The sequence below is a fragment of the Amphiprion ocellaris genome, chromosome 4 (genome assembly GCF_022539595.1).
Source record: "Amphiprion ocellaris isolate individual 3 ecotype Okinawa chromosome 4, ASM2253959v1, whole genome shotgun sequence".
In the NCBI taxonomy this organism is placed as follows: Eukaryota; Metazoa; Chordata; class Actinopteri; family Pomacentridae; genus Amphiprion; species Amphiprion ocellaris.
Genome location: NC_072769.1, coordinates 15,127,165 through 15,151,081, shown reverse-complemented (window position 1 = coordinate 15,151,081; position 23,917 = coordinate 15,127,165). Strand labels below are relative to the sequence as shown.

Genomic DNA, 23,917 nt, shown 5'->3' with positions numbered 1-23,917 from the left:
TACTATTTGGTCACAATTAGCACATCATGCTTTTTAATCATTAGTGTAAGCCATGTCATTGATGTGCTGATTAAGCAATGTGGAGGGTAATATTAGTATTAGTCAGTATTAGTATATATACCACAAATAAATTAGTCGAACTCTGCATCAAAATAGTTAAAGCTAATTCTTTAACCAACATGGCCATTCAATCTTGAGATTGCAAATACATAAACACAGATGAAGTAACTGACCAACATGCAAAACACCATAACTTATACACACACACACACACACACACACACACACACACACACACACACACACACACACACACACACACACACACACACACACACACACACACACACACACACACACACACACACACACACACACACTCACGAACAGACAAACATGTGGACAAGACAACAATGCAAGATAGGACAAGACAATGTATGAAAACATCACAAAATGAGTAATGGTGACATTTTTCTTAACAAGAGGAAAAAGGTCTTGCTGCTGAGGAGCAGAGATTTAAAAAGAGCAAAAGCCCACTGTAGGTCTGGCCATACCTGCCGTACACTCTGGAGTTTGGTCATCGATGATTTTCTGCATCTGAGTTTCCACTGTGTCATCCCAAGCAGGCCTGGATTCAAATACATCCTCTGTCGCACAAGACGGATGCACAACTGGCAACAGATTACTATCAGAATCTGAACTGTGTGAGGCTGGAGTTTCATATGTGAAGATAACAGAATCTGGACTCTTGTGACTAGAGCTGCTTGGTTCATCAGTATCCAAAGAGGACCTAACAGATGTTTCTACAGTCCTGGACAGTTGGACGTCTTCCCTTGTGGAAGAGCTTGGGGAGAACATATGAAATGGAGGTTTTTGTTGCATCATGTCTCCAAGTTTGGACGGAGACAGGCTGGATTTATTAGTGGGATCACAGCTGTCAGAATAACTCCTGTCTTTATTAGAGGTTTTACTTGTGGTACTAACCTCAGATCTAGTCCTACGAACCAACGTTCTGCTTTTATCTGCCTGATCAAGCTCAGATATCTGTGACCCTTTCACATGTTTTTCCAATTTGAAATGGCTAATCTCTTTAATTGTGGTGGCTGATTTGATTGCCAAAGGTGGGAGGGTTTCCTGATGACTTGCTTTTATGTCAAGCTGTGCAGCTGAAATTGTCATCTCTATGACTGAACACTGGTCTTCTTCATCTTCTTCCACATCATCATCATCATCATCATCATCATCATCAGGAGAGGAGTCTGAGAAATCATGGCTCTGCTCCGTGTACACAGAATGGGCAAATGTGGATGTGTCTGACTGAAGGTCAGCTATGGTAGAGTCTAGATAGTCTAGTCCAAGGCTTTTAAGGCTTTCAGCTTCAGCTTTAACATTTGTTAGACTCTCCAAAGCACTGGTAGCACCAGGCTGAATCTCTGTGGAGATGTCAAGATTAGCAAGTGTCTTCTCAGGCTCTGCCTTGTCACTTGACCGTTTGATGAGAGTTCTGGGTTTGGGATGAGGAATTTCGTCACTGACATCCTCTTTTGGATGTGATTTTAGGATCTCTTGAAATGCTGCCTCTGAATCTGAATCCCTTTTTGGTAAAGTCAAAGATCTTGTGTGGGCTTCTTCAGCTTCTTCTGGAATAACTTCATCAACTGGATGTTCTCCAATATGAAAAAAGGCATAACCATCCACTTCTTCATCAAAGCTTCTCCTTGTCATATCAATAGCTCCACCTCTGGTCATTTCAAAAAGCTTCCCCTCTTGAAACTGAAATGGATCAGGAGATCTCTCATCACCTGGTGTTTGAACAAATTTTGTATCAGGTGTTTTTCTGTCCTCTGCAGGACTATAATTTAATAGTTCCTCAGCTTTGACCTGTGTGTTGTCACCCTCACATCCTAAAACATACTCTAGTTTGTTTGCAGATCCTATAGCCTCAGGTTTGCTGAGAGAACCTGAACCGTCTGACACTGGCGATTCCACTTCTTTGTCTTCATCTGAATTGTCCTTTTCTTTTGCAATGCAGGAAAAATGTGTGTCCGTGACTGGTGAAGGCTCACCTTTTATGGTGTCTCTATCCTTGTGTATTTCTGCTTCTCTTTCCGCAAACAGTGACACGGACTCTACACCTTCTTGATCAGGTTCCTCTTTCTGAGTTGCAGTTAAACACAATGAATCATCTAAAAAACAAGTAGATTGAAGTTGTGATGGATTCTCTGTCATCTCCTTAACACACAAACTGGCATCTGCTGCCTTATCAAGTCCTTTAGCGCTGTCTGTCACACGTTTTTCATCATCTTTCTGCACTATATCTTGCGAGGAAGACATATCTGGCCCAAATCTTAGATCTAGTTCACCATCATCAAGATCACCAGTCTCTGATAGTGTAGTTGCATCTCTCTTCATTTTGGATTCCTGTTCCATTTCCTCGAATGTTTTGATTTTTGCAGCCATTTTAAACATCTCCTCTTCTGGGGTGAACTGTGTATTGGTGGGTTCATCATCATTATCATCTCTGTCAAGAGAGTCCTTCATTTGGATTATCTCAATATTGCGTTTTTGCTCACCATTCTCACCTTCATCTGTGTAAATATTTTTGTCATAAGAAAAACATGCCTGGAGCTGGGAAGTATAATCCTCATACACAGCTGTCTGGGCTGACATCTGAAGTTTTGTGTTCTTTAATTGAGTAGGACTTGCCTCAAGAGAGTCAAATGTTTTGATCTTTGCAGCCATTTTAAACATCTCCTCTTCTGGGGTGAACTGTGTATTGGTGGGTTCATCATCATTATCATCTCTGTCAAGAGAGTCTTGCATTTGGATTATCTCAATATTGCGTTCTTGCTCACCTTGGTCACTTTCATCTGTGTAAATATTTTTGTCATAAGAAAAACATGACTGGAGCTGGGAAGCATAATCCTCATACACAGCTGTCTTGGCTGACATTTGAAGTTCTGCGTTCTTTAATTGAGTAGGACTTCCCTCAAGAGAGTCTGGACAAGGAGATTCTTTGGTAGGACTTGGCTCAATTGAATCAGGGGATTTATTTGAAGATCTATCCTCCAAGAGAGGACTTGCCTCTAGTGAATCTCGATGACACGACTCTTTACCTGGGTCTTCAAACTCGACAGTGTTTAGGTCTTCCAAATCAGATGGCCGTTGTGGTGTGCTGTAACTACTTTGTAGTTGCAAGTAATCGTGTGTTTTGAGAACTGAATGAGAATAAGCCACATCGACATCTTCATGATCGATTTTACAGTCATCCATTGTTGCAAATGACTTGACTGTCCCTTCAGCAGAGTCAATATAATGTCTTTCTGCATTTGGTGAGGTTTTAGCCTGCAGGTCATCATTTATTTCTTCCTCTACCTTGTCCTCTAATTGATCACCTGTCAGTTTCATTTCTTTGCAGCTTTCATGGACGAGATCCTCTTCTAAGAGGCATTGTATTGTCACTGGTCTTTCCTTAAGATGCTGATCTAAGTCACTACTGAGAAGTGACAATATGCCTGACATGTTCTTCTCAATTGTAGACTCTTTTTGCTCTTCCTTTCTCTTGATATGAACTTCTTGGAATGGAATCTCCAACACCTTGCTTGATGTTAGTTCCTTGACTACAGCTACATCAGTTTGCAGGTCATCATTTGCTTCTCCCTCCATCTTGTCCTCTAAATGATCACCTGTCAGTTTCATTTCTTTGCAGCTCTCATTGACTAGATCCTCCTCTGAGGGGCATTTTACTGTCACTGGCCTTTCTTTAAGATGTTGATCTAAGTCACTACTGAGAAGTGACAACATGCCTGACATGTTTTTCTCAGTTGTAGACTGTTTTTGCTCTTCCTTTCTCTCGAGGTGAACTTCTTGGAATGGAATCTCCAACACTTTGCTTGATGTTAGTTCCCTGACTCCAGCTACATCAGTTTGCAGGTCATCATTTGCTTCTCCCTCCATCTTGTCCTCTAAATGATCACCTGTCAGTTTCAGTTCTTTGCAGCTTTCATGGACTAGATCCTCTTCTGAGTGGCGTTGTATTGTCGCTGGTTGTTCCTTGAGATATTGATCTAAGTCACTACTGAGAAGTGACAACATGCCTGACATGTTCTTTTCAGTTGTAGGCTCTTTTTGCTCTTCCTTTCTCTCAAGGTGAACTTCTTGGAATGGAATCTCCAACACCTTGCTTGATGTTAACTCCTTGACTCCAACTACATCGGTTTGCAGGTCATCATTTGCTTCTCCCTTCATCTTGTCCTCTAAATGATCACCTGTCAGTTTCATTTCTTTGCAGCTCTCATGGACTAGATCCTCTTCTGAGTGGCGTTGTGTTGTTGCTGGTCTTTCCTTCAGATATTGATCCAAGTCACTACTGAGAAGTGACAACATGCCTGACATGTTCTTCTCTGTTGCAGACTGTTGTTGTTCTTTTCTCTTGATGTGAACTTCTTGGAATGGAATCTCCAACACCTTGCTTGATGTTAGTTCCTTGACTCCAGCTACATCAGTTTGCAGGTCATCATTTGCTTCTCCCTCCATCTTGTCCTCTACATGATCACCTGTCACTTTCATTTCTTTGCAGCTCTCATTGACTAGATCCTCCTCTGACGGGCATTGTATTGTCACTGGCCTTTCCTTAAGATGTTGATCTAAGTCACTACTGAGAAGTGACAACATGCCTGACATGTTCTTCTCAGTTGTAGACTGTTGTTGGTGTTCTTTTCTCTCGATGTGAACTTCTTGGAATGGAATCTCCAACACCTTGCTTGATGTTAGTTCCTTGACTCCAACTACATCAGTCTGCAGGTCATCATTTGCTTCTCCCTCCATCTTGTCCTCTAAATGATCACCTGTCAGTTTCATTTCTTTACAGCTTTCATGGACTAGATCCTCTTCTGAGTGGCGTTGTGTTGTTGCTGGTCTTTCCTTGAGATGTTGATCCAAGTCACTACTGAGAAGTGACAACATGCCTGACATGTTCTTTTCAGTTGTAGGCTCTTTTTGCTCTTCCTTTCTCTCGAGGTGAACTTCTTGGAATGGAATCTCCAACACCTTGCTTGATGTTAACTCCTTGACTCCTACTACATCAGTTTGCTGGTCATCATTTGCTTCTCCCGTCATCCTGTCCTCTAGTTGATAGCGTGTCAGTTTCATTTCTTTGCAGCTCTCATTAACTAGATCCTCTTCTGAGTGCCGTTGTATTGTCGCTGGTCGTTCCTTGAGATATTGATCCAAGTCACTACTGAGAAGTGACAACATGCCTGACATATTCTTCTCTGTTGTAGACTGATGATGGTGTTCTTTTCTCTCGATGTGAACTTCTTGGAATGGAGTCTCCAACATCAAACTTGGTGTTAATTCGACGACTCCAACTACATCAGTCTGCAGATCTATATTTGCCTCTTCTTCAGTCTGGCTATCTAAATTGTCATTTGTCAGTTTAAATTGTTTGCAGCTCTCATGGACTATACCCTCCTCTAGTTGGCTTTGTAGTTTCAATGACTTTTCCTTGAGATATTGATCCAAGTCATCACTGAGGAGTGACAACATCCCTGAAATATTATTTTCAGTTTTAGGCTGTTGTATGTAGGCCTTTTTCTCTATGCAGACTTCTTGGAATGGAGTCTCCAACACAATATTTGGTGCTTGTTCTTTGACTTTAACCACGTCAGTCACTGTCTGTCCATGTGTCTCTACATTAATCTCATCCTCTACACTGGCACTTGAGGACTTGCGGATTTTGGTGTGAATAGCTTGCTCGAAGTTCTCCTGAACAATGTCCTCCTCTGGATGCCCACTTTTCACTGGCCTGTCCTTAAGGTATTTGTCTAAGTCACTGCTCAGCAGTGACTGCATACCTGACATCTCCTTTGCTTTGGTAGATGGTTCATATGAAGTCTTCTTCCCTAGCCACTCTTCCTTCATGGCTTGTTTTTCAGTCACAGTTTCTTGGGTTCCTGTAAAGGTACTCACCACTTCTTGACCTACCCTTGTGACTTCATTATTTTTTTGTGTTGTTACATCCATTATTGATTCTTCATTTTCATCGACGACAAATGTGTACATTTCTTCATCGATGTCCTTTGTTAGGATAACTTGTTCAAACCTTTCCTGAACAATATCTTCTCCTGATGTCTGCCTTTCCACGGGTCTGGCTTGCAGATACTGATCCAAGTCCCTATTCATCAAAAGCAACATTCCTGACACGTCTTTTTCTGATGAGGATGCCTGGCTAGAAGCTTTCTTTGATATATGGAATTCTTGAAGTGGTGACTCCTTGATTTTGCTCTCTGTTACTTCTGTGTCAGTTTGTGAAAGGTGTCGGTTGCTTCCATGATCAATTGTTGTATTTTCCTTACTTGCTTCATAAACCTTCTCTTCCAGTGAATGTATGATGTGCTTCTCCTTTCTTTTAGTAGAGGAAGTGAACATTTCATCGGTCATTTGGTGGGTCACTGTTAATCCTTCAGAAATTCCTCTCTCCTCTGAAAAGGAATGAGACACCCACACATCAACATCAGTGTCTGAGGATTCAGCCATGCCCTCATGCTTTGGACTCTCAGGACTCTCAAGACTTTCATCTTCTCCAAAATATGTTTTCAAACATGGACTGTGGATGGATGCTGGATTTGCAGCTGCTGATGACTGCTTGAACAGCTGATACTCAGGACTTTCCTCCAGCTCAGCCTTTATGTCTGCACTGAAGTCCTCTGAGGGTCTCCGATCAGGGCTGATCTGGGTTTCTTCAGAAAAACTCCTAACAATGCTTCTGACTGGTTCTTCTAACCTCATCCTGCTTTGACCCCTCACAGACAACTGTCCTTCGTCTCTCTGAGGGTTAAACATTCCACCATCAAACTGAGTTCTTCTGTTTGGAGTTTCTCCAGGAATACCTGATATCTGTTGTGATTCCTCAGAATCATCTGCCGCTAACCCTTCTGTTTGAGCCTCTAAATCCAGTTTTCGACCCTGTGATTGGAAAATGGTGATATTCTCCATTTCAGTTTTCAACTTTGACTCCTGCATGGAGTTTTCAGTCCTCTGAGTCTCTTCAGGCCCAACTGATTCAAACGGTTCAGCCTTTCTTTTCAAACAGTCCTGCCCAGTATGGGTCCGAGTTTCGATTTGTAAGTTTGGCTCTTGTATAACACTTTGTTTAGTGGTCTCAATCTCTTTAGAATCTCCTGAATAAGATATTAATCTTGAAACAGACAAAGGCACAGCCTTGTGTTCAAAAAGTTCCACTCTAGACTTTGAGGGAGCCTGCCCGGTCTGGAATGTTTTCATCAGCTCCTTAACAGACACTGTCTGCTTCTTTGACAACTCTGGCATTTCTTGCTGTGGGCTGATATGTCCAGCATCGTACTGAACTGTCTGAGCAAATGTTACTGTCTTTGCCACAAGGGTACCATCTGAGTTATTTCTGATTAAGCTTACTGATTGATCTTCTATGTTGTCATGTATGTTGGAATCACTCTGTGAGGAGAAAATCACAATGCTCTGAGGTTGGCTTTGCAACTTTGGCCCCTGTGTAGGATTTTGTTTAGTTGTCTGTATTTCTTCAGAATCTTTAGGTATTGTTGTTGAAATACAAGAAGCTACGGCTTTGTGGTCAAAAGGCCCGGCTTTATTTTTTGGCTCGTCCTGTCCAGTTTGGAATGTTTTCATCAGCTCCTTCACAGACACAGTCTCCTTCTCTGTCAACTCTGGCTCCTCTCTCTGTGAGCTAACACTGCCATCGTAACATTGAACTGTATCAGAAAATGTTACTGTCTTTGCAATACAAGCACTGTCTGAAATCAGTTGTGATTCTTTAGAGTTATCTCTAATTAAGCTTACTGGTTCATTGTTTATGTCTGTTTCGTCCAATTTCTTGACATCACTCTGTTGCTGGAAAATTGGGACGCTTTGAGTTTGGATTTGTGATTTTGGCTCCTCCACAGGACTTTCTTCCAATTTCTGTGCCTTTTCAGAATCTATTGATGTCAATGTTGAAATACAAGGAGAAGGCATTGCTTTGTGTTCAAAAAGCCCAGATTTATTTTTTGATGGGTCCTGCCCAGTTTGGAATGCTTTCATCAGGTCCTTCACAGACATAGTCTCTTCCAATCTTTCTGTTTGAGATCTGGGAGATTTAGGGGACTTGGGAAGCCTGGGGAGTTCTGGCATGACTTCCTCCGTCTTCTTCATAGTGACAGAAGATTTTGCGTCAGATGTTAGAATTTGAGTATTTTTTTGGATCTCTTCTTCCTGAACTTTGTTCTGTAAAGCTTTAACTCTGTCTTTTATAGATCCTATAGGTGTCTCAACCACTAAAGGAGAAGCTGGAGGATCCATAACTGGAGTGGGCACAAGGCCACTCTCCTTAAGAATAGCATCGCCATCTAAAGACTCCACAGAACTCATCCTTTCCAGCTCTCCCTCCGAGCTGCTACATGCAGAACGCTCTCTGTCTCTGAGTTTCTTCCTAATAGGTTTCTTGATATCAGGCGGGCGACGTTTTCCATCACGCTTTAAAATGCCCTGTTCAGATCTATCTTGGACAAGATCTTCTTGAGAAGCAAATGTCACAACAGGTCTCGGTTCCAGGAATTCTTCCATGTCCATGCTTAACTGTGAGACCAAGCTTGTCATACCTCTGACCTCTGTGTATGAGCCACTTAAATTCTTTGTCTCACTGCAAGTCTCCTGTAGAACTTGTTCTTCAAAAGCCTTTGCTTCATAGAGAGAACATTTTATCGCATCATCTTGTTGGGCCTTCTGTCTAGTGTTGTTCACACCATCTTTTTGAATGTCTCCTACCCTTCCTAGCCTGTCTTTGATCTGTTCCACAATGACTAAAGATTCTTTTTCCTCGAGTCCTCTAGCTCCAACGCTCTCATCACACATATCTGTAGTAAAAACCGCAGATATTTTGATGTCTGACATGTCTGACAGGATGTCTGGGCTTGCAAGAGTTGCAGGGTCAAGAGGTTGGTTAGTTCTCAGGGAGAATGTCTCAGTTGATTCAGATTCATCATCTTCAATGAAAAAAGTTTCAGAACCAAAAAGGGTACATAACATAAGGGACAAATGAATTGGGAAAGAGAGACATCAGAAAACTGTCATCAAGACATTGCCATCAAAAATCCATCTTCAGTTCACAGAGTAAGAAGAAAGCTGACTGGACAGAGAATAAGGAAGTCTTGAAAACAAGACTAAAAAGAAGATGACAAAGTAGTCCAAAGAAGTTTGAAAGGGAGTAGAGCAGCATCAGCATAAGCAAAGCCAGGAGGAGTAACAAAATGGGTAGAATGTGGATAGGAATACTATTAATCTAATTTGAACAACGTATTCAGGAATTTAACACATAATATACAAAAGTATCAAATGGAACACAGAAACTTACATATGGAACAAAAGGACAAGAATGAAGGATAACAGACAAACAAAACTTCTCAAGATTGTTGCACTTAGAAACAACTACGTTTACTTAAAAACAAAATTTTAGAACACAATAAAATTTCAATAAAAAAATCATAATATGACCTTTTTAGTAAGAGGTGTGAGGTGAGCAATCACTGTTAATAATAGGATAGAAGCTACTGATTGTTTTTTATTAGCTTCTTTTAATTTTAACCTATGTAAAGTACAGTCATACTTGAAAATTTACGTTATATATTCCAGTGAAAGACTAGATAATGACTATGAAAATTAGCATTAATGTTGTATTTGAGATACGTGCTGGTTCATGGCTATCAAATATCATTACAGGTTAAAATTTGTAAATGTTGCTGTTTTGTGACCTTATAGCACAATTAGCTCACATACAAAAATGAAGTAATGATAATTAAAAGAAATGTAAAACAGGTGTATACTGCAAATGAATGAAGGAAAGAATGAATGAAATCAACTATGGAAATGTTGTAAATGAATATGAAATGTGTATTTGAAGTAAACACTTCAAAAGAAATAGTAGACATCAAAATGATACAAAATGAACTATAATAATAAGAAAACATCAGCAATACACGTAAACCCTTGAAGTAAGAACAAACAACGCGATGTTGTTTGTCTATTTTATCTGTTCGGAAAAAATGATGATTTTCAACATGCCACTGGTAAAACTGTTAGCGGGGTTTACTTGGGAAAATAATATGTGGTCAAAATGAATACTTCTTACATTGTATTACCACACAAGATAATTATTTTTACGTTAACATGAACTTCCAAGCACAAATACCATGGAAATAGAAATAATATAGTGTGGATTTCAGTTTATAAAAAAAAAAAAAAAAAAAAAAAGTATTATTTTGACCTTAATTTAGGACAAGTTAAAAAAGCAGAATGTCATAGCAAATACTGTAAAATTAAAATGCTAAGGAGAAGAGGAAGTCAGTGGAGTCTGGAGTGAGGGCAACAGAGAATACATCAGCCATAGCATAGCTGCCAGTAACAAATACATAACTACACACAGTGTTAGTAGAGCAAAATAAAATAGCAGGGTTAATCGAAATGGAAGGTAGCATGTATCAATCAGTGCGTTTCTTAGTGAATACAGTTTGTAATACTTCAACGCAAATACTTCACAACCTTTATGACCAATCTTAATCAAGTGTTGTGTCTTCAGTTTACACTCTGTTGTATTGTGCACTGCATGAAAGTATATCATGCATTCAAGTCATACAGTCTACTTGTTCAAACACTTAAACCATTTAGACTAAGTTCACTTCTTACATTCAACAATGAGACAGAAACATCACAAAATAACTTACATTTCTTGTCACTCTTTTCACTCTGCAAAACAAAAGATCAACGAGGCATAGTTAGTTACAACCCGATTATGATATCATTCTTTCTATGTTGCAGTACACTATGAAGTAAACTTTATTTACCTCATCATCTGCATCTTGGTCTGAATCAGACTCCTAAAGAGAAGAAATGAAACACAGAGAAAGCAGCAATGCAGTCACCACATAAAATAATACAGTATGACTGCATAAATACAAGCTGAGATAGATTCGACCTGACCTTTGAGTATGTTGGGAGGGTGATGTTAAGGTTGCAGATAGCATTGTGGTTAAGACTGCGGTATGTGCGAGGTTCCTTTGTGAAGGACAAGCGACCACATGGCTCCTGTGCTGTGTCTCTAATCTGTTCAATATGGAAACAAATCTGTTAACGAACTGCATATATTTGGATTTCTAAATCTTTAAGAGAACTCTGAAGAAGGTGAAAATTTGAGAAATGTTTATCAATTGTAGATTCATACTTTAATAAAGAGGGCCAGTCTGTTCTCTTTGAAGGCAAAGAAACTGAACACATGGTGCTGTCCACTCTTCGTAAGAGGCACCAGGTTTCCAAAGCAGTCTGCAAATATAGGCTTTCCCTCCAGCACCTGTGTGGATATGACAGTTGTTTTCATGGCTCAAACAAACCAGTATGGCCTACTTCCAGTCTCTGAAAACATTATTTTCTAATTTTCTAAGGACATGAATATGAACCAGTATGCTCTAACCCTGACTCTACCAATTTAACACCCATTTACAACACTTTCTTTCTCTGCACTGTAACTACAGACCATTATAGCATTATATCTCATCCCCTTTCTCACACTTTTCTCTCTTCACATTTATTCCCCATCATCATACTGCACCTCTACATCTCGGCTGCGGGCGACTTCAGTGAAGTTCTCCTGCTGCTCTAATGTTTTGTCCATTTTGTCGTCTGTCATGCAGAAACAGCGCAGACGTGCCTCGATGGGGTCCAGTGTCTTAGCAAAAATGACAAACTTAGCCATGTATGGGACACAGATGATTTCTCTGTACAGCTGAGAGCCAAAACTAACAGACTCCTGGATCTGTCTGCAGTCTATCAGCCAAAACCTAAAAATATGAAAGAAATTTTTAGTTAGCAACTGATAGATAACACCAGGAAGAATATGACACTTAAAAGAGGGCCATAGTGTTAACCTACACATTTAAAAAGAAATGAAGGGTTTACCTTGCTGACACATTTGTGGTAAAGGAAACACATTGGTTAACAAAGGTGAGTGGTGTGGAGCCGGTGATGTCCTCCCATTGGGCTGGAGTGGTTCCACCTGAAACACATACCCACAATTTATTACCCAACCTGTTAAAAAAGTCTATTCATTTGTAATAGTATAGTTTTAGAAATAAAAAAAATATGATAGAAATAAGCCAAGAGACACATCTACTAAAAACAGTGGGATTTCACATTATATTAGTCAAGTCATTTTATGCATAGAGTACATTTAAAAACAACAAATCTTGAACAACGTAAGTATAAATAAGAGGATATAATTAAATTAATAAAACATATCTATTTTATTGAAATCATAACAAATGAAAAGTTGCACAGGCAGCGAATAAAGTATTTCCGATAACTGTAAATGGAAGCACATTTTTAGGTATTTATTTGGACTACCTGGTACTGAGATGTTTACACTTTATTATTATCTGCTGATATGAGGATTGATTATTCCCCATACTTACCTGTAATACTGCAAAGCAAACGTAAAGTGGGGGTCTCTCCACTGAACATTGCACTCGATCCGTCACTGTTGGAGCTCTTGGGAATGGGGATTGTCATTGTGATTGGTTTGTGGAACTTCCTCCGTCTTGGCTCCAATGTGACGATCGGGCTGAATGTGGCTTTGTTTCCAAGAATCTTTCTCACCATCTCAACATCAATGGGCTGAGCCTGGGACAAGGGACAACACGCATCACCATTTTCATAGCCATGATTTGGAATATTCTATTTGTCTACTTTTACTATTGCCTGCTGGCCAAGGAATACGCTGTATGTACCTGTAGCCCAACTCTAATCTTCTTAGTCAGGGCTCCTTCGGGGAAGACAGCCTGGACCTGTGGCACTAGAGTACTACTGAGGACTCCACCCTCTGGACCAATCAGGTGACTGTCCTGCTTTATCCTGGACACCACGGCAAAATACTGTGGGAAGTCTCTGGTGATGATGCGGCATATTCTTTTCTTCTCAAGCTCCTCAGGTGAGTCAAGTTCTGTGAAGAATAGAGATATAAAGTATAAATACACTGCTTTGCGATATCCCTAAATTTTTTACTTCCAATACCTTGTGCTTCACACTTTCACCAGAGCATTTTAAAATCTAGGAGATAACTCTTTCATGCTTAACTACCATACAGTAGCCTGTGCATTTCTGTGTGCTGTCTGTATCAAAATGCTGTGTGATAAGATGTCAATTCAACAGTCATTGTTTGGCATCAGAGTCCAGTTAGGATCCCTTACTTTCATCCATGCCATTTAGTATCTGGTTTAGTTCTTCTTCAGTGAAGTCACAATGGTGTTCTTTCCAGCTCTCCCCTGTTTCACTCCTCAGGATCACCAGCTCTCTCTCAGTGCCCCTCAGAGCGGCAAAATGGGGGATTTCAACAATCACAGGCCTAAAAGGGGTGAAAAAGTGCAGTCAAATACAAAGTCAACTTGTGGTAACTGTTTGTCAGAGCTGACTTATTATTTAATAAAATAACAAGAGATCATAAGACATATGCATGACCTTAAAAACAAAACAATACATAAAAGAACATGATTTGAATTTGAGCATTCCATGCCAAGTCAAACAGGCAGTCATGAAAAGTAATTTGAAAAATACATAAACGTAAAGATCCGCATGAGCAGAATCCAACTAGAAACATGACAGGGAGTAAGTGCTGGAGACTGAGGAAGCATGGAGGTAACTTATACAGCAACAGAACAGGTGGCTTCAGATTAAGAGTTTGGGCAGTTTTATAGCACCAAGGAACTACCAAAATAACAAGTCACTTAAAAATCATGAAAAACTCAAAAAGTATGTAGTCTAAGGTGGACACAGTGGAAAATATGGGTGGGTCTGTAACCCGGACTCCAGGGCGGCAGGGTGTCCCCCCACTAATGGTCCTACCCGAGGAACTTGGTTCCTGGAGGACCCAGCTGCAGGATGCGACTGACCAGGCTCTCACCCTCATTCAGAGGGGGTGGAGCTGTAGGAAGGTGGAGCTTACTGATCCATACGCAGCACAGAAGGGGAGCGGAGAAGAAAGTATGAACACACCACACAACTGCGTAAACACACTCACACAAGCAAAGACACACACACAAATTCAGGCACATAGCTAGGACGCAACACACATTCGCTCAAACACTTACCCCAGGAACTGAGCTCCGGTGGGTCCCACTTCTATGATGCGACCAGCCAGCCCTTCACCCTCCACCATGGGAGGCATGGAGGCCAGACGATGTCTCTTCACCAACCTGCATGTCACCCGGGTGGGAGCAGAACACTTTCTTGGTGGCACAATGATTCGCAGGCCATTGTGACGGCATCCACGCATAGCTCCGCCTCTGGCGTCTACCATGAAGCTGACCAGGAAGCTAAAGAAAAGGCCCCAGCAAGGGATTAATTGGTTACTTTATCACATGATGAATGCAATATTTCTGACACAGATTTTTAGTCTGTGAATAAACCTTCATGCAGACAAAGCAACTGAAGCAACAGAGGCCAAACAGCAAAGGGCAACTTTTATGACATGAGTAGAGATATCAACAATTAGTAGGTCTCATTAAATAATAAGCTAATTCTGGTTCATTGTTTTCAATCCTGTTCATATTCATTCCACTTCCACTATTGAAGTTGCAGGACAGGCAAGCAGACGGGAGGACTGTGAACAAGATTCTGTCTTGATATTACACGTCTTTGGGAAAGTAGGTGCTGAAAGTAATACCCAGATTTTCAAGGACAAGAAACTTGGTTAGAGCGTCTTTAAACAAAACCTAAACCAGGGTTATGTAAAGTCATGCATTATGAGACCATGCAGATAATTTAGATGGGAAGGAAAAGTTTATTTAGAAAAAAAGGTAAAGACAAGAAAAGAGAAGAGAGAGTAGCCGAAATAAAAAGTATCACCTGCTGTTGTCATGGTCTAGGCATGGAGAGGAACGGCTAGAAGCAGAATACAACACAAACACACGCACACACAGACAACCACAAACACAGCAAAGACAAGAGAGTGCACACAGAAGCCAACAAGAGAATAAACACAAAGAGAAAGAGAGAATAAAGAATGAGTAAAAGTGAGAAAAACGTGACCGGACAGAAGAACGCACAGTAGCAAAGATAAGACAAGGAAGGAGAGTAGAAAACAGATGGAAAGTACTGAAAAGTAATGTAAGAAAAAAATGACCTTAATTATAAACAAAAGTAAGTGAAAGATGGAATTTCCATTTCAAGACAAAGTAAACATCCTAAGAGGCAGTGGCAGTGCAGTGCGTGAGCAGTGTGTCGACTGTTTGGACATTTCCTAACCCTGAAATTTACTTTGTGCCAAGTGCAGGATGCACAGTGCACAGGTGTGAGGACAAATGAAAACAGGTGGGAGGTTCACACACACAAGGCAGTGGAAAGCATGTTGTTGCTTTTTTTGGTGTCTTCAGTTTAGCGTCAGTTGGCTGCCATTTTGCTGACTTGATCAACAAACAAACTAAAAACTCATACTAAATATTCAGTGATGACAGAATAATGCTGAACACACAGATACACGGTATTAGTTATTAACCAACCAGTACATTCATTTAAAACAGCTACTTTAGACTGATGAGTGACTGGCACACCCTTCCATTTATGTTCAACTCCAGCCACTTCTTTGGCATTTTCTGTTGCTGCACGTATATGAAGAAGAACAGCCGATGCGGTTGGAGACAGCAACATGATCGATATGCACAATATGTACAGCTTTGCACACTAAAAAAGGGCCCTTACAGCCTGAATCCAAATGTCCAACCTCCAGACTGGCAGACAGTCCTCATAGACTTCCATACACACAGGGACATGTTCACTGCCACCATGTCAAGTCTGCAATAGTGGTGCACCATGAGGAGATCAAATTGAAGTCAACTTGAGGCCTCTTGTTGATTTAATGAACTGCAGATTTGGACAACCCTTAGAACTTAATGGCAATGTGCCTCTTTAGTCTGCAGAAATCTGTATGAAAGCTGTGAAATCTAGACATTTGGATTCACTTTTGCACAAAGAAACAGTGACACTTTGTATGTGAGCGTGTGTGTGAATGTGTGTTTGTATACCCAGAGTGTAGCAGACTGGAGGACAGCATAACATTATCAAGGTGTTCGGCACCCCAGCTGAGACGGTACGAGTCCTTTTCGTGCTCTCTAGACAGCGCTGACACCTACAGACAACCAAACATCAGCAGGTTGGCCACAAAAGTCTAAGGATACCTTCAGTAAAGTTACACTGTACACGCTTTGTCTGCTTTGTCCTCACCTGGTGGCTTGTGAACATGTCTTCGATGAGAACACCGTCTCTCTGATGGAAACTTTGGTGAATGGGAGTGTGTTGGGGCCTGTTGGAAAACCAAGGTGGATTTTCTGAGTTCCTTTGTATATATCTGTCTAAATGTATGTTTGCATCTGCATGACGTCAAGCTGGTCAACAGCAATCGATGTCGGTATAATAGACGTGACATCACCCATACTTGCAGTAATTTCTGCAGTTAAATCTGAAATTAGTTTGTTAAGTGTAAGTATGTGTGTGTTGTTTGTGACCTGTCCAGGTTGTGGCTCATATAGCTGAAGCTGTCCAGATAGTGTCCTGGCAGAGAGTCATCTCCCAGATCTCGGAGGTCCTCTGCTCTCAGATACTCTCCTCCATCACCTGTCATAGTGTCCTCACCTGGGAAAGAGTTGCAACATTGAAGATACTACACAAAAATGTCAACACTTTCTATGAGCAATCAAAAACTCTACATGTCAGCTATCGGTACAAGTACAGCATCTTTTTTGCCTGTATTTACTCTAAAATGTGTCATTATTTTCATGTCAGCTTATCAAACCTACTTCGATTCTCTGGTCTAGTTGAGAAGATTTAGTGGCACTGTGGCAAATTTATTTTGTATGTCCACACCATTAAATTAGTGCATTTTAAAATGACAACTTAGTCATCATTATTGTCATGATCTCATCCACGGTCCTACATGCTCCAAAATTTTCATGCAGTTAGTTTCCACCAATTAGTGCCATTAACACACATTCCACTAAATTCTGATTATTACCTAAAAACCATATGGTGTTGGATCAAAGAAGGTGCTTACACAACATAAACTACAAGTATATACCGAACACCAACAAACAGAACACAGCCATAATAAATCTTTTGAGTCTGTATGTGGTTAATATGGAGTTCATAAAGTTGAACTGAATGTAAAAGGCAAAAATTCTCATAATTCTCTCTTTTAGTTTTGAAAAAATCCGTGTAATGCTGCACGCCAAGCTGGAGGAGCAGAGCCGACATTTTGCAGTACCTTCCAACTCCACAGTCATTTCAGATAATGGCTCATCGTCCAGCCTCAGAGCTATAAAACATACAGTTTTAAGACCAACTGCTAAAAAACTGCATCCCATCCAATGCACAGTTTTTTATGACTACAGCACAAAGGAAAAGACAGCTAACACTTTTTAATCCAAGGTCAATTTGAATTTTTAGCTTCTGACGATTAAAGTAGCCTGAATATTTACCTTTTTTCCCCTGTAGAACAACCAAAATTAACCTGATGTGCCACTATGTTTGCTTTCTCTGTTTAAAGTAACTCACCTTCTTCATCAGACACATCAAGGATCTCAGTCATAGTCTCTGGAACGTTGAGCTTGTGTTTCTCTGTCACCGTCTGACACGACATCCATTCATAGTCATGAGGAAAAACAACCGAAAGAAGGAAAAGTTAAACAAGATTCTCTGGGAAATTTAGGACAAAACGTAGTGGCTCCAGATCTGGAGTCTAAAAATATCAGCAGCTTACCGTTGTGGTAGTGATGACCTCCTCAGTGACGACTTTCAGCGTGTCCACCACTGAGATGTAACCCAGACGTCTGGCGATGGACAGAGCAGTGTTTCCATTCTAGCAGAGAGAGGGACATCACATTTGTGCGACAGACAAAAAAAAAAAAAAAAAAAAACCAATTTCATGCTTATGTGTTCATAAATTATTTTACATAATTTACACCAGAGTAAATGCATCTGCTATTTTCTTTCTTACCACTGTAGTAGCGTTGGGTTTGGCCCCGTGTTGCAGCAAAACATTGATTATGTGTGTATTGCCTTGTTGAGCTGCCTGGTGCAGGGGTGTGTAACCATTCTGTAAAACAAAAAAAGGGACAAAATTTGGTTTAGTCACTGTAAAAACTAAAATCAGTGTGACTGATTACTTTGGTTGTATTTTTTTTTCTATATTTGTGTTTGTATGCTGCAAATCTAAGATTTGACTGCTACCTTGGTTTTGGCGTTGACGCTGGCACCTTGCTGTAGCAGGAAGTTAACCATCTTGACATTTCCATAATGACAGGCCACAATCAGAGGGGTATATCCGAGCTTAAGAGCAGAGAGGATGAGAAGAGAAAAAAACTATTATTTCCACAAGTGTCTGATGTGCTTAACTTGTTTGCAGTCAAGTTATAAGGAAGTCTTGAAAGACAGATGGTTCATCCAAGTAAGCTCTGTTTTGACTTCTGACCACAAATGAGACCGATAAACGTGTTAACATCAAAGCCTCTTAAATGCATAATGAATGTCGATGTAGACATTGTTGTGCTTCCAAAAAGCCAGCAGGGGGCAGATATACTGAATTTACTGAAGTCACTTTTAAAATCAGCTGTTAAACACAAACTCCAGCAGGAAACACAGAGTTACATACACAATTCACACTTGCAAATTCTTGTTCATTAACTTGTGTGTGCCAAGCTGTACAGATCTCATTACTGCTAACTATTTTTGTCAATGTGTTGGTGTGTTTATGTGTGCATGTATGTGTTTGTACTTTAGTCTGTTGGTCCAAGTTGGCATCATGTTTGGCCAGTACTTCTGCTGCATTGACTCTGTCCTCTTGGGCTGTGAGATGTAGAGGAGTCAGTCCAGTCTGTAACACATAAAACACAAAGTCATCTCACAGTGCGCACACAGTTACACACAATAGGTCCAGTAAGTCTATTTCATGTGTGGAGACTTACATTAGTGTGTATGTATCTACAGTATATATAAGTGACACTGTTTATGCTGTTTTGAATGGCTGATTTGCAATCAATTCACTTACAAAGCAGTACACTGTGTCCATGCAACTGGTCTAAAGTGTGAACATAAATAACATATTTTAAATTGTGTGTTTCTGTTTGACCTTGGTGGCAGTGTTGACGTGCGCTCCTTTGCCCAGCAGCAGGCTGGCCATCTCAGCGTGTCCTTCCTGGGCTGCCAGGTGTAGAGGGCTGACCCCCTGCTTGGTCAGAACGTTGGTCTCTGCTTCATACTGCAGCAGCGCTAAAGCAATGTTCGTCTGGTTCTTTTTGGCTGCAATGTGCAGTGGAGTGTAGCCATTCTGGACAGAGAAGAAGGTTAGCAGTTAAAGACTCTGTTATTGATCGAAAATCAATGGAAAAGGGCTTCTTAACATCACTCTCGCTTTTTGCTTTGCCATCATTATTGTCAACTAATGCCATCAACAAGACAGCATATAGGGCGAATAAGTGGAAGAAAACTGTTTATCAAGTAATCATAGCAAGCTAAATAAATCATAACAGAGAGGATTATATAGAAATAACAGTATGAGCGTCTCTTAAGTATTTTTCTTCTTTAAAATCCTTTGCCTAACCTTTGCAGTAACGTGAGGTGATGCTCCTTTGTCCAGCAGCAACAGAGCCACCTCTTGGTTGTCATAATGAGCTGCCACATGTAGAGGAGTTAAGCCGTTCTGAAAGAGGAAGGATTTCATTAAATTGAATTACCGGGGAATAAACAACATACCTTTAATATTGTGTCTGTTTTGTGGTGCATCTATCTATTCTATTTGAAATTTAAATGATTTATCAGAGACTAAAAGATTGAGTTGACTGTGACTCTCGATGAAATTACCCTGAGACCGCAAATCTTTTTTGATAATCTGCATTTATAGATCTTCAGCTCACCTTGCCAGCATCATCAGGAAGAGCTTTGCGTTGAAGGAGAAGTTTTGCTACATCGAGGCTTCCATATTTTGCTGCTACATGTAATGGAGTGAATCCTTTCTGTAGACGTAAAAGCAGGAAAAAAATATATTTTTTGCATGTTTGGCTGGATTACAAAAAACCTTTGCATCCATCTGCGATACAAACTTCCCCATCACTTTCGACCCTCTGCTCACCTTGGTGGCCATCGAATGTGAGGCTCCGGCCTCCAGAAGCACAGCAGCAGTCTCCACTTGGCCCTCTCTGGCTGAAATGTGTAGAGGAGTGTAGCCGTTGGTGGTGGCAGCATCCGGGTGGGCCATGTGCTGTAGCAGTAGCTGGACAATATCCGTTTTCCCTAAACGGGATGAAATGTGGAGGGGAGTCTGGTCCTCCTGTAGACAAAAGAAAGAAAATAGTTGTGTAGAAACAGTGGAATTAGAAAAAAACAAACCTACTGCAGCCAAAGCTGAGGTAGGTGACATGAGCCATAAATATGTGTTTGTATGCAATCCAGTGAATGTAATATACTTATTTATTGTAAACAGGAGAAAACAGTGATTAGCGCCGATGATGATGCTGGCAGCTGACTCACCCTGGCCATGGCATCCACCAACGCTCCGTTTCTCAGCAAACAGCGAACCACTTCCATCTGACCTGCCCGTGCTGCCATGTGGAGAGCTGTCTCACCACGCTGACAGGCAAAGACAGAATCTTTATTACGACACTGTGCTGAATGAAAACTGCGTGCAAGAAGAGCAGCAAGCGTTTGCACAGCCAAACCTGATAGTGACATATGCATTTCCGACTATTGATCACCGAGCGGATAAAATTACTACTCACGATGTTGCGGACATCCGGAGAGGCTCCATTCTGCAGCAGAAGTAGAACAATGTTGAGGTGACCCATGAAGGCAGATACATGGATGGGAGTCAGACCAGACTAGAAGAGAGAAGATAAGAGATATTCCGGATGATCAGCCACAGTGTGTGAACAGTGTTTACAACAGTGTGAAAAGGAACCGTGTATTGTATTTACACATGCCGTCCTCACCTCAGTAATTGCCTGGATTGAGGCGCCGTATTTGACAAGGAGTTCCATCACCTTCACTCTGTTCTTCTTACAAGCAATGTGGAGGGGAGTAAAACCATTCTAGTAGACAGAATGAGAAAAATAACTGGTAAGTACTACATTTCTGTATGATCTACAGCAAGGCAAGATATTTTCTTTTATTTTACAGCTGGCAGTTTATTTTATAGATGGTTTGGGTTTTCTTAGAGTGTCACTACCCCAGTCTGTAAATGTGTTTTATATTTATGAGTGTGTGTTAATGCCTGTTTTGATGCTTCTGTAGCTGTTATCTGAATCCCTACCAGTGCTCTCGCATTAGGATTGGCCTTCTTGTCCAGGAGCAGCTTGGTGACTCTGTAGTGGCCACAGTGAGCGGCGACGTGCAGCGCTGTGAGGTAGTCGAGTGTGACATCATCAACAGGCGCCTTGTGTTGCAGCAGCAGTTTCACACACTCTATGTGGTCTCCCTGGGCTGACATGTGCAATGGGGACAGTCCATTCTGTATGAGATGGATATAAACAGTCAGAAAAAGCAGGACACTGAACGAAACGGTGACAGAAATGAGAAATATTGTGGGCTTGCCAGGTAAAATACAAGTGGAATCCTGAGATTTTCTGACTGTATCCTGGAGTAAAATTTTAAAAAACTCTTTATGTAGCGGTACAAAAAAAATTCTAAAATGTGCTCAGAATTGAAGAAGCCTATTGGATGACCAGAAAGAGAAGTCCGGTTGCCTTCGACTGATGCTCTTAAATGAATGGCTGAGAATCCACAGTGACATCTGAAGCATGCTGACCAAGTATTAAAGTGACACTACCTTGGTTCGGGCTAAGATGGGAGCTCCTCTCTCCAGCAGAATTTCCACTGCTGGGTCATGTCCACTCCTGGCTGCACAATGCAGTGGTGTCAGACCATCCTGAGGGGCAATCACACATGGAAAAAAAAAAGAAACATATAAATACACGCATATTTTCACAAAATAACAACTGGTTACTACAGTCACTACAGGTGAGCTGAAATTATTTAATATAATCTGATTCCATACTTTAAATAACAGTCTCACCCTTGTTTTAGCATCTATCTGACCCCCTCGGTCCAACAACAGGGCTACCATGTTGGTGTTTCCTCTCTTGGAAGCCACGTGAAGAGGTGTTATTCCATTCTGTCAAGGCAAATAAACAAATTGGAGCTAACTTGCCCACAAACACCGTATCAACCACACTGGCAAAAACATAATGCATTATTGTGTATTGCTGTGAAAGCTGACATGATAGAAAGTGCTATTAATAATCTGTATGATTTTCATTCTTCTCTTTTTATTGATTACAAGGCAATCATATGAGGTTACGTCACTAAAGAAAAAAACGCATTTAAAGAAACTAAAACTAAGATCACGTACTAGTCTCAGGAAGGCAATTTAGCTGAAAATATGCAGGATGAAATGGACTTTTGAAAAGTTAGCGATAAATGTAGTTATTAAAACAGATTCGAAGGGAAAAGCCATAATGGTAAAAAATAAACATGCTGTTCTACAAGCGTCAAAGTAAAAACAGCCACACACATCAAGTTTAAATAGACAGAGTCTAAAAAAGACAGTCTCTTGATGTGCTAAGAGGTAGAAATGAGGCTGTACCCTGGCCGTGAAGTCGACAGCAGCTCCTCTGTTCAGCAACAGGGTGGAGACATTCACATTACCATAGTGAGCTGCGATGTGCAGAGGGGTGAACCCACTCTGTTTAAGAAGACAAGGAGAGAGGATGGAAGAAGAGTGAGAGGGAAAGGAAACAATGCTACATGTGAGGAAAGAAAGAAAGAAAGAAAGAAAGAAAGAAAGAAAGAGAAAGAAAGAAAGAAAGAAAGAGTTTTCAGTGGTAGATGCAGGACAGAAACCTGACTGTACTGAAGCAGTATTATGATGAGCCAGCATGCTGAAAACAGACACGGTGGTGTAAGAAGAAGCAATAAAAAATGAGCATACCCCAAAATAGCACATGCAATGCATAATACATGCAAAATCTCTATAACTCTGCCATGCTTGCTAGAAAAAAAGGTGAAAAAATCTTAACAGTTTGGTTTTAATTATATAAGAGAAATGTCAAAATAAAGGACATTAAACACCAGAACTCAAATACAAAGAACAAATTACATGTAGGCTCACAAAAACGTGTATCTACTTGGATGGACAAATGGACATTTATATACAGTATAGGCATTATATATAAATATCTAGAGTATATATTTTTAGGTTGGTTTACTCCTTACCTTCCCATTCTGATAGTCATGGTGCAATTTAATTAAGAAACAGAGTTAACTTAAAGATTGTGTTTCAGAGAAGAAAAACAATGCTATCAACATGCTCAAAAGTATACATGCTGTAGTTTATGCAGAGAAAAAGAGTAACAAATAAAGATAACATAAAAATGCTTTCAGTGTTTTACTCAAGTAGATACTACTAATACATAAAGAATTATTCATCACTTTAAAAACAAATAAAGAAATGTGAACCAATTGTCTGTAATCAAATAAACTAACATTCTCTGGGATTTACCGATGTGTTTTACTGTCAGCCATGCAGTTTGTGGTAGAGCATAGTCAGTTCCATGCATTCATATTAACGGTATGTCATTGTGACATGCAGGATTTCAATATGTCCCCATTAAGTCAGGGGAAGGTCGGGACAAAAGAGCTGAAAGAGATGGTCAGAGGTGAGTAAAAAGGAGGAGGTGATGAGTCTGTATACCTCTGTGGTTCTATTGACCATCATCTGGTTAGGAGGCATAGAGAGAGAAAGGGGGAACAGGGTGGAGGGTTGTTAGGGAAAGGACTAAACACAACATCCATACAAACACAC

The 23,917-nt window shown here is 40.5% G+C and overlaps 1 protein-coding gene across 23 annotated transcripts in view; it reads right to left on the bottom strand.

Annotated features, from left to right (window-relative positions):
- The window catches only part of ank2a (ankyrin 2a, neuronal), an 80,633-nt gene that overhangs the window by 26,212 nt on the left and 30,504 nt on the right, over nucleotides 1–23,917 (bottom strand). For 8 of the 23 annotated variants that reach the window (XM_055009789.1, XM_035952430.2, XM_055009797.1 and 5 more), the window contains 34 exons: nucleotides 23,807–23,830; nucleotides 22,700–22,798; nucleotides 22,130–22,228; nucleotides 21,884–21,982; nucleotides 21,368–21,565; nucleotides 21,048–21,146; nucleotides 20,838–20,936; nucleotides 20,590–20,688; nucleotides 20,192–20,389; nucleotides 19,977–20,075; nucleotides 19,664–19,762; nucleotides 19,193–19,390; nucleotides 18,839–18,937; nucleotides 18,295–18,393; nucleotides 18,062–18,160; nucleotides 17,825–17,923; nucleotides 17,620–17,692; nucleotides 17,330–17,380; nucleotides 16,575–16,701; nucleotides 16,294–16,372; nucleotides 16,095–16,198; nucleotides 14,920–14,955; nucleotides 14,163–14,387; nucleotides 13,918–14,016; nucleotides 13,266–13,420; nucleotides 12,807–13,018; nucleotides 12,492–12,699; nucleotides 11,980–12,076; nucleotides 11,633–11,861; nucleotides 11,249–11,374; nucleotides 11,008–11,130; nucleotides 10,872–10,904; nucleotides 10,752–10,773; nucleotides 555–9,017 (listed from right to left, as the gene is read on the bottom strand). In XM_055009789.1, coding sequence (XP_054865764.1) covers nucleotides 555–9,017; nucleotides 10,752–10,773; nucleotides 10,872–10,904; nucleotides 11,008–11,130; nucleotides 11,249–11,374; nucleotides 11,633–11,861; nucleotides 11,980–12,076; nucleotides 12,492–12,699; nucleotides 12,807–13,018; nucleotides 13,266–13,420; nucleotides 13,918–14,016; nucleotides 14,163–14,387; nucleotides 14,920–14,955; nucleotides 16,095–16,198; nucleotides 16,294–16,372; nucleotides 16,575–16,701; nucleotides 17,330–17,380; nucleotides 17,620–17,692; nucleotides 17,825–17,923; nucleotides 18,062–18,160; nucleotides 18,295–18,393; nucleotides 18,839–18,937; nucleotides 19,193–19,390; nucleotides 19,664–19,762; nucleotides 19,977–20,075; nucleotides 20,192–20,389; nucleotides 20,590–20,688; nucleotides 20,838–20,936; nucleotides 21,048–21,146; nucleotides 21,368–21,565; nucleotides 21,884–21,982; nucleotides 22,130–22,228; nucleotides 22,700–22,798; nucleotides 23,807–23,830 — 12,268 coding nt within the window. The remainder of the gene's footprint in view (nucleotides 1–554; nucleotides 9,018–10,751; nucleotides 10,774–10,871; nucleotides 10,905–11,007; nucleotides 11,131–11,248; nucleotides 11,375–11,632; nucleotides 11,862–11,979; nucleotides 12,077–12,491; nucleotides 12,700–12,806; nucleotides 13,019–13,265; nucleotides 13,421–13,917; nucleotides 14,017–14,162; nucleotides 14,388–14,919; nucleotides 14,956–16,094; nucleotides 16,199–16,293; nucleotides 16,373–16,574; nucleotides 16,702–17,329; nucleotides 17,381–17,619; nucleotides 17,693–17,824; nucleotides 17,924–18,061; nucleotides 18,161–18,294; nucleotides 18,394–18,838; nucleotides 18,938–19,192; nucleotides 19,391–19,663; nucleotides 19,763–19,976; nucleotides 20,076–20,191; nucleotides 20,390–20,589; nucleotides 20,689–20,837; nucleotides 20,937–21,047; nucleotides 21,147–21,367; nucleotides 21,566–21,883; nucleotides 21,983–22,129; nucleotides 22,229–22,699; nucleotides 22,799–23,806; nucleotides 23,831–23,917) is intronic. The other 15 variants (XM_035952451.2, XM_055009792.1, XM_035952433.2 and 12 more) reach the window with 12 other exon arrangements.